Source organism: Rhea pennata, chromosome 1 (genome assembly GCF_028389875.1).
Source record: "Rhea pennata isolate bPtePen1 chromosome 1, bPtePen1.pri, whole genome shotgun sequence".
Taxonomy (NCBI): Eukaryota; Metazoa; Chordata; class Aves; order Rheiformes; family Rheidae; genus Rhea; species Rhea pennata.
This window is the reverse complement of record NC_084663.1, coordinates 151,463,031-151,480,878: the sequence shown is the minus strand read 5'-3', so window position 1 is coordinate 151,480,878 and position 17,848 is coordinate 151,463,031. Positions and strand designations below refer to the sequence as shown.

General features: G+C 41.7%; 1 protein-coding gene across 3 annotated transcripts in view; it reads right to left on the bottom strand.

The window, feature by feature from the left end:
* Positions 1-17,848, bottom strand: part of SH3RF3 (SH3 domain containing ring finger 3) — a 259,022-nt gene that overhangs the window by 59,665 nt on the left and 181,509 nt on the right. For 2 of the 3 annotated variants that reach the window (XR_009961390.1, XM_062601657.1), the window contains exon 4: positions 3,990-4,343. The exons of the other annotated variant lie outside the window; for it this stretch is intronic. Coding sequence is in view for 1 of the 2 variants with exons in the window: in XM_062601657.1 (XP_062457641.1) it covers positions 3,990-4,343 (354 nt within the window). In the remaining variant the exon portion in view is untranslated. The remainder of the gene's footprint in view (positions 1-3,989; positions 4,344-17,848) is intronic. 3 annotated transcript variants of the gene reach the window in all.

The following is a 17,848-nucleotide window of genomic DNA, read 5'->3' as shown; positions in this document are numbered from 1 at the left end:
CAAAGTTTGAAAATATAAATATTTAAATCTCTCAAACCCAAAAGCAATAAAAAGGCACTAGAAAGCAGACATATGTATTTGTGCATGCAAATGTCACATTTGGGTGACTGGGTCCTCAGGGCTGCAATAATGGGTGTCGACAAAGGGAAACCTCTTTCCACTAAGGTTGAGCTGAACCACTAAGTCTCTTCTTTCCACCCCTTGGATTTTGGCCAATAAATTTTTGGCCAGCACTGATCAAGGCAAGTGCCCTGCTGCCTCTTCTGCAAACCTGCTCTCTGCTCTCAGGCAGAAGACTGACTCCCCAAACTGGGGGCTGCAGCACTATCCCCGCGTCAGCCTGTCCCCACTCCAGCACACTTGAGTGGTGTCATTACACCCCAGCCTTCGCTGAGCTTCTGCACGTAGCACTGATTATATGTCTTCCTTTCTGCTGCCGAGAAAGGACCCAACTAACCTTCCACAGGTCTGCAACTTGATAACCATAATTTATGCTGGAGAACATTTTCTCTCACCCTTTCCTTCCATGGTTGTTGAAATAAAATACAAGAGTATGCTGGTGGAGCAGATCACTGACAGCAGGTGAAAGGGAATGGTCCCATCATGATCTGGAAACTTAAGCAGCATTTTGTTATGAGAAATTTATAGCCTTTTAACTTATCAAAGATATATCCTGGAAAAAAATCTCTACTTGTCCAGGCAGATTTGAAGACTTTTATTTATCTGGGATTTCCAGAAGTTTGACAGACTCTCAGGTCAAGAGCCAGCGGCCATCCAGAGCTAGTATATCTGTATGAGTGCTGCACGCACGGAGAACTGCTGGGATGTGCTGGATATATTGCGCTTGTGCTGCCCAGCCTACACGCACACCTTTGCCTCGTGGGAGATGCTTCTGGAAAGTGCTAGATGGACTTGCTGTGCCATAACCAACCGTACAGAAATTCTGGAGAGAAATATGTGAGCCCCAGTGGCCCTTTGTGTCCCCAACCCGTTGTGCCCCAGTGCCACAATGATCTTCAAAATGAGTGGGATTTTTCTTGACAGTTATTCTGTTAAAAAGGTGGAGAGTAATTATGCACTTTCTGCTTTATAATCTAATTTTTGTGTCGTATTAGTTTACAGTGAGCCTTCACATTACTCTAGCAAAGTGTGTGCACAATTTTTTCTTGACTAATATAAGAACAGAAAAGCCACAGACTGTCATCTCTGTGAAGTCCAAACATGTCATGCTGAGTGCCAAAAAGCTGCATGTCATTTACTTGATGAGTTAGGGACCCTCACCCATGTCTAGTACTCATGCTGTTGCACAGATGTCCCAGGATATCTTGGCACACATAGTGCTTTGTGTGGGGGCCGTATCCTCACCTTCAGCCTCCCGCTGAAGGGGTAAAGCAGAAGGGAAGACTTTACAGCAAAGAGGCGCTGCCTGGAAAAAGCAAGAGGGAGAAAATGAGCTAAACTGCAGCGGTGCAGCGCAGCCCTGCTGGCTCTTACACGTGAATGAGGAGCGGAGGGGAAGCGTGCAGCTGAAGCAGGAGCAGAGTACGCTGCCCTGCCACGGCTGTGTCTCCTCAGCCCAGTTTCAGCTGGCCCTGCTGCACCCGTCCGTGCTGCGTGCAGGCACCCTGCCCTCCCTGGTGGCCCTTCAGACCTGTGCTGCAAAGGCTCGAGAGCCCGACCGTGCAGTCGGGGGCAGCATGGCACATATTTGACGAATACGACCCTCGCTTCACAGTTCGTGGTGCAAGCGTGTGTTGGAGGCCCTGGGGCAGGCTTAGAGATGAGGAAAGTCACACTGGTCCCCGCTGCGGGGCCCCGGCAGTGCTGCAAATGGGCGTAAATAAGCATTCCTGCCTAAAGCAGCCCGATCCGCTTTGTTGCTTGTTGCCATTTGCACTTTCTCCCAGTTGTCCGAACACATACCATCGTGGCCAGCAGCTGTACTGTGGATCACTTCCAGTCTCGGGTCACGGCGTGGGTGCGCACACATTTGTCCCAGTCCAGGGACACAGGTGCGAGGGGCAGGAATGCACAGCCAGGGACAGGAGAAGGTCAGGACTGCTTTTTTTCCAGCAAAGTGAGGTATTAAATGATTGGTGGAAAAATGCTGTTACATTTAGGTTACCTTCATATTAGCAAGCAGCGCAGACCAAAAGGAGATGATCTGTAGAGTGAAACCATTGGTGCTGAGGACCAGATGTCAAAAGCAGACATGTTTTGGGACTTTTTACTTAGACTTGTTCTGGTTGTGTCCCATGGACTGATTGCCTGTTTGTGGCTGGAGTGCATGGGTGTGCTCTGGAAATGCATGCTCTGGTTTAGGTTCATCCAAAAGAAATCCTGTTAATATGATGTGGTCTGAGTCTGCTCCATGGTGCAAAGTTAAGCATAGTAAGAGGGGGACAACTGGGTCATTCACTTCAGCAGCGAACTCCTGATCCACACTAAGATGTTTCTGTAGTTGCACACTTTCATTTTCTCAGGCACACTGTACTGATGCTTTAAGAGAAGTTAAGCTGCACACAAAGCAGATGATAGAAGATTGTGCAAGAAGGCCAAGGTAGAACAGGTTTGGCACTATAATTATTCTCCATTTTCTTCTGCTCCTTCGAACTGCAAATTACCATTTGGATTCCCTTATCTACAAAAACAGTGGGCAATTGCAAGGGATTTCAGAATATCCCCGGTGAGTTTGGCTCATATCTCTGCCAGGACTTTAGAACACATAGCTCAGAAGTTCCTTTTCAGTTCTACCGGGATTTTCAAGCAAATGTGCCTTGCTCCCTTTCATTAGAAAGGAGACTGGAGGGAAGGGCCTGTACAATCAGCATGCATGCTAATTCAAAACCTTGTTGAGTTGTTGAGCTACTAGCCAGGTGCAACACTTATTAAAATACAGTGCATTTGTTTTTCTTCCAGGAATCTATAGGGAAATAATTACTATAAAAGTCTTTTTTTTATGCCCAATGGGTACCCAAGCATATGAATTTCATACTCACGTTGTTACCCTACAGGACATCAAATACATTTGGGAGTAAAGGTAATAGGGTCACTCAGAATTATTATTTTTTGTAACTGAAAGTGATGGAACATAAGCTGCATTACTTTGCATTTCAAACAAATTATTTATATGATTACCTTTTTTAATAATTACTGTAAAACAAATCTAACATTATTTGGCCTTATTCTCCAGCTTCTCATACCTATCAAGTGATTAACGCATGTGGAAGGCAGATGCAAAATACTGTCAAACTAGAATGACAACACTCTAAAGCAACTTTGCATAGGTGTAAATTACTCTGAAAGTGGTGAGGCAATGACAAATCAGGCCCTCTGGGCTGTGCGCTTTCAACAACCAGCTTACAAAGCTGTGCATTTTCCTGGCTTTGCAAATACATGCATCACCAAGCTGACAGTTCTGATTTCTGAGACACATTCTTTCAAAATGGACTGTTAGCAGCAATCTCAGCTGCCCCTTTCTGGCTGTGCAGACGTACAAAAGACCTAGAACTAGGTCACTATTTCTTTATTATTACCCCAGTAATTCTACTCATCTGTCTTAACAAATGGGTGCAGTGATTATTTTGATCTTTTAGTGAGAGTTGCAGGGGGAGGAGAAGGAAACACATGAAGGAGCTGAAAGCCTGTCTGTCAAGTATCAGCCTAGAGATAATTGTTACTGTGAGCCTAAAATATCCCAAACTAGGTCTGGGGAGAGAAAAAAGGAGGAGACCTTTAAGTACCCCATCAATTAGAAAATTAAAACAAAATAGTACCATTTTATGGCAGTTAGAAGTTAATGTCATTGAAAGAAGTAAGACAGTGAAAAGCAGAATGGTGTGTATACCGTGCAGTTATGCAAAAACCACTTCCATTTGTTTAGCTACCATCTGGATGCTTGCGATGTTGTAAGTCTAATAAATGGGGCTATTTACGTAACTAGCCTCTCCTCGGCTCAGTGTTACAGTTCGTTTATGCATCGTTGTTACCTGGGCTGGAGCACTGGATGAAAGATGAGTCAAGTCTCCAATTCTGGCAGCAGCTCGCGGGTCGCTAGAGCTGATCAAAACGGGAGCACTAATTTCCATGGAGTGCCTGTTACTCATGGCCTGGGAGGATTTGTGTGTCATACTGAGAGCAGTGAAGGAGTGGCGCTTCTTGGCATTCTTCTTGCCCTCAATGTGCCTCTGGATGGCACTGACCGCTCCTGTACTGTTCAAGGTAGAGCACTGCGCCAAATTGACCGCCATGGTGGTGTCAGATGGCAAAGGGACATCGCAGCCAGACGCGGCAGCTAAGCATGTCTTGTCCATCTCAATAAGTTGTTTAGCTGATTCGTTGAGCTGAGTGCAGAGAAAAAAAAAACAAAGAAAAGAAAGAAAGAAAAAAAAAAAAGAAAAAGAAGGGGGAACATTAACAACCCGTCACAGCTTGCGGATGGCACCTGCTGGACCTGCCAGGGCCTCCCTCGCAGAAGCACCACGCACCTTTCCCGGCAGTGGGGAGGAGGCAGGGACAGCTCTGCCGGCCCCAGCCCTGGCAGGGGGATGATGCTGAGCACTGCGGTGGCGAGGGAGGGTGTCAGGGCCCATGCACCGCACACCTGGAGGCTCTGCCCTCACAAGTGGGGTGCTCGGGAAATGTTTAAATCCAGCCTAGTTTTATCATTTGTCCGTGATCCCTCTGTCTGCCAGACAGATCCCTGTGACTCCAACCAACACTTTGTGTGTGTCAAAACCTGCCCCAAGCCTTCCAGTCCCCAAGGCCCTACAGCACATACAGAGTAGCATTACTATCCAGCTCCAGGCAGAGGCTCAGCTCATTTAACTTTCTGCAATTGGGCAAATTATTTCCATCTACTTTCCAATGCCGGAAAACTAGAGCGAGGGATGCAGAGTAGGTATTCAGGAGCGTTAGGCTAAAACCCCAAATTGGAGGCAATTCAGACTAGGACATTTCAAAACAATGTTCCCCCAAATAACCTCTCTAAGGCTGCGGAGACACAGCTAGGGGTAGAAGTCAAGAGTGCCTGTGTTCCTGACACGGTTGCCAGTCTTCTGGTGTCTGCTCCGATTCGTACCACGGAACAAACATTGCTCTCGGGCAACATCTATTCTGCTGCAATCCCTAGGCAGGTGTGGGCACATACAGGAGCCGGTAACAGCATCAAAGGCTTTATCAGTGTCACACTCTCTACAGCTTGTCAGCATCTCCATTCATTCCTCACTATTCACAGGCTCATCATCATAAGCATATTCTTGAAGTTTGCCATACAGGCTTTTGAGCCAGCTTCTAAGACTTCCTGATTTTATCTCCCTGCCATAGGTCATCTTAGTGCAAAATGAAAACAAAGGCATTTTCCCAGCTGCATCACTTCTGCTGGGGAGGATCATGATAGTCCCTGGGGGACTTGCTCAGGATTTAACTTAAAAAATTGTTTTCATCAGCCCTACTGAAGGGTTTAAAACTTGGCCTTCAGTCCACACAGAAAGCAGAACGTTTGGACACCACTATGCTCATTTTTCAGCCCACTGTTCTTTATTCAATCAAACTCACAGATAACCTCATGCCAAAAATACAGAAGGCATGCTGTGTGGGACAACCTGTCCCTAAAGTATCTTGCTTCCTAGCGACAATTCATAGAGGAAAGCTACTTCCAACATAATTAACAATTTTTAGGCGCATAGAGGTGCTACAGTCACTGATACATGAAATACATTGAAGTTAGCAGCATTTTCTGCAGAGTGCTCATTGCCAGTAGATCTTCCCTCAAGGGGTGCTAACAGCTGAGGGAAAATGCCACATTTTGCCAACAGACCTTTATATTAAACTAGGATGCAACACAATATGTTTGCATTTAATGAATAAAAACAACATATGAAAAAGAGAACCATGGCTAACACATACATGCTTTTGCATACACTACCATTCTAAGGCCCACATAAACCAGAGGTACAGGAAATACTATTCTGAACCCCCCCCAAAAGACTATTTTTATTACTATATTCACTGTATAAATTATGGCAGCATCCAAGAAGCTCAGTTAAGGACAAGGACTTCCTAGGCTCCAAAAAAAAAAAAAAAAAAAAAAAAAGAAAGAAAAAAGAAAAGAAAAGAAAAAGAAATGAAAAAAAGAAGCGTTGCTAAGCCAAGCTAAGCCAATTTAGAAACATAATATAATATGTGAAAAGGGAAGAGAGGAAAGGGAAAGATAACAATAACAGAAGTGTGAAGTTAAACAAATGTGTAACTGAATAGTTTTTATGGCTTCAAATCACTGCCACCATGCTGTAAATATAAATAAGAAATAGATATTGCCAGCCTTATGTCAGTCTTCCTAAATTTGAAAGTACTTTGATCTCCACAAGGGCACACTTCCGAGTAAAAGGCAATAAACATGCTAAGGCCTAGGACATAAATATTGACTTGCAGGATGCTTCATTCAGTGACAGCTTCCACCCAGTCAACCGAGAGCCTCCAAATGATGATGCCCCACTGCTGTCGGAGCTGCTGGGCATCCTGCTCCCAGTCAATTAGCAGGCCATTTTCCTAGCTGCACTCTCCGAGACGAGCCCACGCTTACAGCCGGCGTAGTGCACTGCACCTGCCAGTCTTTGCCAGTAACAGCTGATTCCATTTCAGATTCTTCAAGAATGTCCATTATTTCCCACTTCATCATGCTCTAAATTGGTACAACCTAATATTTGCCAGAAGGCTCCAAGTTGCAAGGAAACCAGATGGTTCCCTTCCCCTAAGTAGGTGTTATGGCTCTGCTTACCCAATTGATGGAGATAGTCTAGCAGAATTACTTGAAATGTTAAGGAGAAAAGAAGAAGGACATCAAATATGCATGATTCTTTTCTACAGACAGGGTGAGGAAATACTTTGTTAGTCACTATTAATCAGGATAACAATATGTTCTTAACCCTTTTATACAAGAATATATAAAGGGTCAAAACCAGAATTTTGAACTCCCTGGTTTTACAGCAATACTCCATATAGAGAGAGAAGTGTTCCAGCTCCTAATATCAAAACTCTGATTCCTCTTGTAAGAATTAGATTATAAATCCCACTGGCTGGAATCCAATTTACCACTGAATCTATTCCTTTTAAAACAATATTTACTTTTTTTTGTTCAAAGCAAAACCTAGTTAAAAGGGTCAGTAAGAGAACTAGCATCTAACATGGAGTGATAAAAAATAGCCTTGTATTGATATAAACAACATCATTCTCAATATCAGTAGAAGATTTGAAACAAAAAGAAAATCACTTCCAAAAACAGTCAAGCTAATTAATGAACTTCTGGGACTGTCAAAGCCTTCCTGAAATACTAGCAAAAAAGTATTTTGGTCTGGCAAGATAAAAAATGCTTTGTAGCTTTACTATTTTATTTTTGCACTGAACTCTTGTTTTTGAACAACTTTGCCCATGGATGCTGGAAAGTACTTCCCAAATAGGGTATGAATAGTATAGAAAAGGTTCTGCTTTCTACCTAGCAAAAGCAAATAGTGCTATCTTTTCATAAAGAACTTTCAGAAGTCTTTATGAACACGATTTTAAACATGATTGCATTTTTTTTTTAATTTTAAACTCTGAATATGTATACAAAGCACTGCTTTCTGGTGTCTGTCTTCTGATCTTCAGATTTGGTTTCAGAGGAGAAGCATAATGTAAAGGTCTGATCCACAGCCAGTCTCAAGAGTTGGACATTTCTGAAAGACTGTGCCTCCTGCAACAACCCCCTAATACAAGAATTCAACTTTGATCCTTCCTTTAAAAAGAACCTGTGCTTGAAATTTTGGTCCTGCAACTCCCAAATAGTAAAATACCCTTGCGGTTGCAGTGGGACTGATTTTACCCCAGATCCATTTTATAATGATGAGAAGTCCTGGAAAACTCAGTATATACAATGCAGAGGGATCCAGAGCCTGCATTTGGATGCCAAACCAGTCAGACAATCCCAGCAGTCCTGCAATCTTGGGTCTGGGGATATGAAATCCTGCAAGCCTAAGCCTTAAATTAGGTGAGGGACAATGCTGTGTAAGGGATGTGATGAAACACTGAAGTAAAACTGTTCACAGGCTCTCAGTGAATACTGAGTGTGGGTACTGCATGCTAAGATAAGGATGTACCAGCCTCAGTTTAGAGAGTTATTGTGCCTGTTTCTTACACAGGTATTCCCCAGCTCTTAGGAACTGTACTTGAAACAGCTTCAGTTCATTTAATTTTGCGTGTGAAGGAGGATGCATTTGGAATATGCCTTTGTACTCAGCCTTGTTCACCTCCAAACAACCTTTTCCCTCAAAGGGAGCAGTGATCAAGCTCCGTTCATTAAAAATTTGCTGACCTTGATCCGAGAGCCACACAGCTCTCCCAGCCACAATACAAGCTGTCATGAGTTTGGCCACCAGCCAACCAGTCCATACAAGATGAACTAAGTGAGAGGGATTTTTTCCCCCCTTATTCTGGCTTTTAGATACAACTCTTTGAGATAGTCTATGTGAGACTTTACCATATGAGCAACAAAGGTACAGGCATTAAGCTACCTCACTCAGGACTTCTCCACTGCCAAAATTATTGTTTTATTAGTCTCTAGATAAGCCTCACTTTTCTGCAGAATGCATTATGATGGCTTTCTTCCTCCCTCCCTCCCTCTCTGTTGCATATCCTCACACACAACTTTTTTCTTAATGTGCCTGAACCAGAAAAGATCACAATATATGTTCAGTTATACCAGCAAAAACATGACATTGACAACATAACTTATTTTCTTTGGGAAACCAATATACATCCGTAATGGCAAATTCACTATTTTACTATTAGAAACTGCATCTCCCCTGACAAATGTGCCAGTGTGTTTATATTAATCAGTGGTACTGGCAAAATTATTCTAGTGTCATTTAGACCTCCAAGGGACACCCTGATGCACAGTGGTCACCAGAGCAGCTCCTGGGTTGTTGCATTTTGCTAATGGCACTGTCTTCTGTAAGACAGAATACATTAGGTCTTATTCTGCTACTGAGTACTCCTACATTTCTAGTCATTTATGTCTGGGTGATGGATTCATTTTTGATTGATATCTGACCTAATGACAGACCCTCACTCTGTTTCTGATTTAGCAACATACTTCAGCACATACTTACTAAAATGCACAGACCAAAGTGCCACTAATGGGACTAAAATGCCATTCTTTTCAGAATAAGGAAGGATTGCTTAAATTCTCAGTGTTAAGCACATGCTTAAATAACTTTGTTAACCTGGAGCCAGTTTGAATCAGAAAGTACAATTTATTAAAGGATTTCAGGAAAAAAATGCTTCATTTGGTCTGTAAGCTTTATTAGGAAGAAATACCTAAGTGATGCACAGTTCAAATACAGGTGCAAACTCAGGCCCCTTTGAAAAGAAAATGGTTAAAAAAATCCCACAAATACATGTATACCTAGTAAAAAAGGATAAAATGTCCAGAAAAAAAAATCTTGGTCAAGGTCTAAAGGAGGCACCACTAAGCAGAGTAAAAAGAAAAAAAAATATAAAACTTCTTCAAAATGCCCCTTTGAAAAGACTGATAATATTTTCACCCAGAAAGTGCTAATTTTTATACTTTACAGTTCATAAATATTGAGAAGATAATGCACATCCCTATGTTATGCCTTGCAGAAACTTTGGTAATTTGGAGTTGTGTAGCTGATTTTGTGACTCAGATAAACAGTTTGAATTTATTACAGTGATTTAGTTCAGAGTAGGTACTTTCAGAAAATACTATTTGCTTATTTCCCCCCCCCCCCAATAAATTGGCTTCACTAGGATTATAACTTATGCTCTGAAGCACAGTGAGGTTACTAAATAAGCAAGGGCGATACTGCACAAGCGTCTCTGTGCCTGCTAGGTTCCTGAGAAGCCTGCATCTCTGAAAGCGTTCTCAAAATTCTCACTCCCCAAAACTATCATTTCAAGCTTTTCTTTATTGTTATCCATAGCTGCAAATGCAGGGTACAACTCTTCTTCTACTGAAGCCAAATAGAAAAATGAAAAAATATCCTTTGACTCAAATGCCATTAGGAGAAAGTAAATAACACGTTTTGTAGTATTTTAAATGTTCATTGGATAAGTTAGTACAATCCATGCACAGCAGTTCCAAAAGCTTACTAATGGGATATTAACAGATAAAGCTGTGCCAAAGGCTCTTCAACCAAATCATAGCAAATGCATCTATAACTTTCATCTCTTACATGTTTTGCAAATGCTGCATAAAAAGTATTTGGAGAAAGTCTCCAAAGTTCTCCATGAAGAGTTTAAATGCCCTGGGCGGAAGTTACAAAATCTCGTCTCAAGTATTCATTTATGCACCATCTTTTAACAAAGAATCATTAGTAAGGCACAATTTAAAATAAATTGTAATTAAAATACAGCTTTATTTAATGTTTTTGTGTTAATCTTTGTAACAATTCACTACCGCCTTTTTAAGTTTATAGCCAGGAAAGGACAAGCAAATACGGACCAGATTTTCTGCAAGCTGTTTATCCACCATAGAAGACAGATTTCTGAAACCCCATACTTTGACTGAGAACAGAATTATTCCATGCATCCAGAAAAATAAAAAAAATATATATATATATATACACACACATATATATATACATACACACACACACACACACATATATATAAATGCACTTGCTTGGACACATTCACACAGAACGATAGCTGCAAAAAAATATATTTTTTAGGACATATCTCAAGCTCAAAGCGCCCTGTTCCTCTACTCATTGCTGAGGTGCATGTCTCACTATCTTTTCCAAAAGCTTGATAAACATGTTAGCATGTTCTCAGAGAAGGAAGAGAAGTCCCTAAACACACAACCATCTAACAGACAGCTTTCCTAATAAGGGTCGTGTACATACACAATTATATATAGTCTGAAAAAAAGCAAGCCAATCATTTTTGTCTACAGCATGGCTACTTGAAATGTAGAATCGTTTAGTAATCTCTTTCCCTGTCTTACAAGGTCTTTCTCATTTAACAGCAGTGTCACTTCTAACACACAGAGAGGCCGAAGGAATGCAACATATTAGAACAGCATGTGCTTGGACAAGTGTGTCATCATGATCTTGCAGAATGAAAATAAATGATGCGTGCAGCAGAAGTAAACACTAAGCCTTGGGTGGTGAATGGGGAATGTTTTTTTCCTTTTCTTTTTTTCCAAACAATCTTAAGATGGAAATGGTTCCCAGGGATATAGAACAAACACATGGCTCAGTGAATCCCAGAAAATGTACAATCTGCTGCAAAGTCTGCTCAGGAGCAAAGCATAACTAGTAGACTTATGGAAAGTAACTTCCAAATTGCTGAGTACGCACATACAAATAAATGCAATGACATTAAAAATAGAAGAACTCACTGAAAAAAGGTATGTTTCTACACTCCCCATCACCCCCTGAAACAACTCCAGCTATCTAGCCTTCAGCTCTGAGTATGAAGACTACCTTACCTTGATCTGTCATCTCTGAATCTCAGATCTGTTGTGAGTCTTCAGTGTGCCTAAGGATTTCCTTCTCTTTTCTTCCTATCTGTCCTCTATGGACATGTTTTATTTTATTTTATTTTTTTCATAATGAGATGCTCATGACTGCACCAAAGCTCCTTTGAAACCAAGAAAAGTAACCGAATACAGCTCTACTCAACATCAGAAAGAGTGGGAGAATCTAGTCTATTTTTGCTTATAAATTATTCCAAAAGCTAAATTAAAAAAAGTGCAGTCATGAATTCATGGGTTTGATCCTAATTCCTTTGAAGTCAATGGCAAAACTCTAACTGCCTTCAATGATGGAAGGATTAGGGCCCATCTGGCACCAATTTTAGTACCAGGAGAGTCTCTGTTAAAGCGAGTCAGGAGTTTACTGACAACTGGATTTTCCATCAAAAAATGCCAGTTCATCAAAATTGAAATCCATCCCTGGAATTTGTTAGTTTTGACAAGACATCCATCAGAGAACTGTTTCTCAAATCACAGCTCAGCTAAGAAACACAGCAACAACCCAGGATACAATGATTCAGGAATTCACATGGGTACCTGGGCTCCAAGTTCAAAGTTCCTGCTCTCTGTAATGGCAACTGGAGACCTGAAACATGTCTGCCACTTTCCTAGAAGAAAACTATCATGCCTCCAGCTATGCTGAGTCTCACTCACTCTTTCTCTTGTTAAATGGAAATATTTTGCAATGACACTATTTGAGGAATACTGTGGTAACTGTTGAAATCTCCAGAATGTCCAGAAAACAAGAAACCCTCTTTTAATTGACCTCAAGTGTCTAGTAACTTGCGGTGCCAGTTTTGCATAGTAGTTTTAAGTTTTCTAGCCTACGTGCTCAGAGGTATGATCAAAATAATGCGTGGCTGCTGAGCCACAGGAACAGTCATCATTGCACTGAGTCTGCCCCAAATACAAAGAATTGCAACAGTTCGTATCTCTCTCTCTCTCTCTCTGGCTACAGACTCTCATGTGTACTACGACCAAAGATGTTGGTGTTGGCAGAAGAACTGTGAGGAACCTCATACACGATAACAGCCTAGACAGTAGGCAAGACAAACTCAAGAGTGCTCTGAGAAACAGTTCAGATGAGTCCCTGCACTGTGCTGAGGCCTGGTAGCTGTATGATTGCTGCCAGTTACTGCAAGGAAGGGAAGCCCTCTAAAGTAGCTTTGTGCTGATATCCAGAAACCCTTAACTTGCAGAAACTTTCACTTGGAGCCATTTGGATCTTGAAACCTAGAACAGACACTGCAGTTCCTGGAGCAGAGCTGTGCACATTGCAAGTGAGCAAATACCACCAACGACGGCACAAGATCTCTTCAGAGTCAATGAAGCCATCAGAATTGGAGTATTAAAGCAAATGACTCCCGAGTTAAGGCATGCGCCCCAAATAATTATCAATGGGCTTGTGAACCAGGCAATACTACACTCATACTGCTGTGAGAACCCTTGTCTTCTTCCCAGCAGCACTGGCCTCAAGTTACCAGGCTGTATATAAGCCACAGGCTACCATACACTACATTGTGGCCTTTGTGTTCATTCTCTGAGATTTGTTCTTGGAAAACAAGACTGTAGTTATAATGTTTAGGGTTATGTGAAGGAAGCAACAATATCATAATTTATTTTCTTAAGGAAAGCACTTGCTGCAAGCTTATACTGATAAAGGATGAAAGAAGCATTAAAAATACATATGCTGAAGACCTTTCTGAATTTGATTACAAGAGTGTCCTGGTGGACAACGAGAAAAAGGCTTACGTATACCCCACATCATGCAATGTTACCTACATAAAGCATAAAGCTGGATAAACCTGAGAAGTTCTTGGAACTGCAATGCAAGAAGCACACAGGAAAGCCAAAGTCATTTTTCTAGCACTGCAAGACTTCATCTATATTTGAGCAAGCAAGGAGTCGAGGTGATTTACAACTTTGTGTAGAATAAAAAATCTCATGCAACTGAGGAAAATTAAGTTTTACCTGCTGCAACTGAAAATTACCTGTGGGGAGTTACACACAAGTAAATGTACTGCTGTCTCTATCGCTGATAAAACAGTGAAATGAAGGATGAAAGCAAGTGCCAGGAAAATGATTTGGTTCAATTGTTTGTAAAGGGAACTTCAAGCAGACATCGGCACTAAAAGGTTGTGATAAACAGTCCCTTGGCCTATGTGCACTATATGTAGGGAAGAGCCATTTTTGAGGACAGACTGTTCTGGCTCCTGCTTCCCAGATACAAGACAGCAAAGGAATGCTGGACGTGTTACAGGGCTATTTGCAATAGAATGATGTCCCATGGGACTGTATAGCTAGATATAGCGTGCAGGGAGCTCAGGCTACAGTCGGCTACAGAACAGGGTTGCTTGCGGTGAAGAGTTGCCCCATCAGTTCTGGGTTCGCACTGCGTGCTTCACTGAGAGCAAGGAGCATTAAAGGATCTGAGCCACCAGCTGAGCAGAGTTATGAAAGCTGCCACACCATCAGAGTGTGTCTGGCTTTGGATTTTTTATTTGCTAATCTCAGTGAAAAAAATGGTTTAGGACATGATGTGCTGCTGTTTCAAATGAGAGTTTGATAACTCCCTGGAGGGACAGTACTGAAATGTTTCTGTGAAACGGGAGATGAACTATGTGCAAATGGCCACAAACCAGGATACGGTGACCTTCTGTGTGACAGAGAGATAGGACTTGCCTATGCAGATGGCATTTAAAAAGATTTTTTTCTGAGAGAGGCAGAAGTTATCAGCCTGCATTTGTGTCTCATAGTTATCCTATCCAGCTATTAAGCTGTAAGCTCTGCTTGAAATTATTTGTGCATTTAAAGTGCCTCCTTCCCACGTAGCTGTGCTGATGCCTGGTAATATACCGCACAGCTCTCTCTCAGTGAGAGCACTAATTTGCATCTTTCTCTTCCCTGCATTTTCCAAACAATTTTTACACAAAAACTTTGTCTTACCTTGGAGACCTTTATGCTTCCACTGTATTTGGTAAAAAGTGAGAAATAGACTGGAAAGGCATTAGGAAGGACTGGCTGTTAGACATGGCATAATCATGTATATCTCAGTGGTTTAGAAAGCCTGAGAAGGCTCTGAAAGCTGGTCTATAAGTCAAGAAAATGTGTTTCTTACACATCTTACACGATGATGTAATCAGGTTCACAGTCCTCTCCCATCATTTTCTGGAAGAAAAATCTGATGAGGCTGAACTATGTTGCATTCCCTCAACTCTGCAAATTCTTGACTGAGAATGGCAGCATGCAGTCTCCCGTTCACAGTTATCACTGACTAACGCTTAACTAGAGGAACCATTTGCAGCCTCCTTTGGAGAATCGGAGATGTTAACATATGATTGGGTACAAGGCTGAGGTCAGAGTCAAATGTCTCTCAACTGACTTGTCAGCAGCTGCAGTCAAGAAGTTCACTGAACTCTTTGGCTTTGAAACTAGAAAATGCTTTTTGTTCTACTTCCTGATATTGATTTCTGGTTTTGTGTAGAGGACACGTACCAAGCTCTGTTGAGTCACGCAGTGAAACTGCTACTACCTTTCCCTCTTGTATATGTATCAAAAGCTGGATTCATGCTCTGGTTTCTATCAGAGTGTGCTCTGCCATGGATGTCGCTGTCAGATAGGAGACGTGCCATTTCCTCGGCACCAGTGAGCTTTGAGCCGATCTGTCAGGGTGCTCAGGCACATGTGTCACATTACTGCAAAAAAGCATGATGATTGTTGGCATTAGTCATTTTTACGACATCCATATGCAAATGCTGTTTATGTTAGCATGCTACAACTGGAAGGAATTTGGAAAACCACTGTTCTAGGCCATGCTGTTTGAGTTCTGAAATGGCAAAATTAATGGACTAACAAAAATTCTGCACGGTAGGAAATCTTTCTGAAAGTGCAGAATACTGGTTTGGGAGAGGAAGAGTCTTCTGTTTGTAGAATTACTCAAGCTCAAATATTTTCCTAACACATTTCTTTTTGAAAATGGACTGCCTTGGATTGCACCTATAGTCTCTAGGCAGAGAGACAACTTGTCCCAAGGGAACTGAATTTCATAATTTCCGTTTGCAAACTGTGACCACATCATGTGATGCAGTCACACAGAGACATTTGTTAAAAATACTTTTATTATTTTTGTCATTAAATGCTGAAGAACTCCCACCATGCATCAGAACCCTATTGTGCGAAACATTATAAAAACATTGTGCAAAAAGACAGCTCTTGCCCAAAAGAAATTACAATTTACAATGAAGACAAGAGATAATATATAGATAAAGTATAAAATGAGACAGTCTTGTCAGCCAGATGGACAGAGAACTTGGCACACCAGGAGTCTTCTGTAGGCACTAAGGCAAAGAACAATTTTAGAGGGGTCTGGAGGAGCAATGCTGATGCAGTCGTGCAGATATTTTTGAAACATTCCTCACAACACTGAGGAGCACCGTGGAAAAAAATATGAATTTCAAAATCTGAGAAAAGTGACTGGCATTGCTGGCTGATCAAAGTCAGGAATTGATCTTTCAATAATAAATAAAAGATTGCAGGTAGAGTAAGAAACAAGTAATCAAAGATCTGCAAATAAGGGCAAGTTGTGTGCGTTCAAAATGATAGAAAAAGGGCAGCCAGAGGTCTGCAGAGAAGTAGCAGCAGCTGAGCACTCTGAATAAATGAGGCAGGTCTGCATTTGTTAAGGATGGAAAAAAGGATGTTGGAGTAATCTAGATACAGATGATAAGAGTCTGATCTCTGTGGATGTTCAGCAATCAGGATCTGATATGACCAAAGACTCAGTAGGAGTGTTTGTCACATGGACGAATGGAGCCAAGTGTGAGGATGTGATTCCCACTTGCAGTATCTTTATTACTTGCCATGAAAGCACACTGAACCCTCTGTAACAGATTCAGTCCCCAGGAGCCCTCTTGTGCCATCAGGGACATCTAAATAACAAAATCTGGAGGTGGCACCTGAGAAGGAGCATGGCCCTGAGCAGCTGCCAGGAGCATTCTCCTTCCTCATGCAAGATTGCTTTCCTCTAGAAAAACAGTTAAGGGAGGCAGAGCTCCCTATGCCTTTAGTTCCCTCTCTTGAGCCACAGGACAAGAGGAGAGAGAGTATCTCCAGTGTGAATGCCCCACTGCCTGGATGCTCTGGTGCCTCTCCTGATTTGCCCCAAGGTTTCCAGAAAACTCCTATTACGGCAAAATTCTATTATGGAAACCTCTCTCATGAAGCTTCCTGCCAATCTGATTCAATTGTGTCTAAACAGATTGGCGGGCTTCAAAGTCGGATTTAGAGCAGGGCACTCTCTCCAGCCTTACTGAAACTGAGGCTAATATTATAAACCTTCTTTATGGAGTATCTAGTGCTGCTTTGTCATAAAATAATAGCTTAATAAAATAATAAGATAAATTGAGGGAAGACCAGGAGGAAGAGGGGATTGCTTGCACATAGCCAGTGCTCCTTACCTCACTGTTTCGATGTGGTGGCTTAGAGCACAATTCACTATCACCTACAGAATATCTATGGGATGAGGGTTGCTGCCTCCGTCATGTTTTCCTGAGGTAGGTATGAGTGGCCAAATGCCCTCCTTTTCTGCTTTCTCATTTTCTGTCCGCTCTCCTGTGTCAGCACAGATGTTCACATGGCTATGCAGTAAGTGGGATGAAGGAACAGATGTGGCTGAGAACTAAAAATTAAAAGACAGCTAGAATGAGTAGCTTTCAACAGGGTGACTTCTTTGATCCATCTCAGCACACAGCCATGTGTCTGTTAGTCCTGGAACAAGAGAGGCAGCAGGAACTTTTTGTCACAGATGAAGGAAAAGCAGGACAATCCCTTTGGCAGCAGCCCCTGCTTTTGTCAGATTAAAATAACTACAGTATCACACCCAAAAATAGTGCAACAGAATGTAAAAATAAACAGTGGTTGATCTAGTTTGTAAAGAAATAAAGGAAATAAAACTTGCACCAAACACAATGGAGTGAACGTTCATGAATCCTGTGCTCTCTGTGAGAAAATCTGGAAAAGATGTAAATATCCAAATTAATTCCAACTCCCTCACCCTGTTTCTCATTTATGTTTTTAATTTGCTTGTACTGATCCCTTCTCTAGTCTTGTGAACTTGTTTTTCTTGATTCTCAGCACTAACACCTAACAAAATGTTAGGGGATTTGAGACTTAATTCAAACATGTGTTTTTGGCATACATAGTGACACTTTGGGGCTAAAAATCAACTTCACATGTTATTTTTGTTGCTTGAAGAAAGCATTCAGTACACACATGTACTCCTGAGTCTCTTGTGTGTAGTATAGAGAATGCCCAACC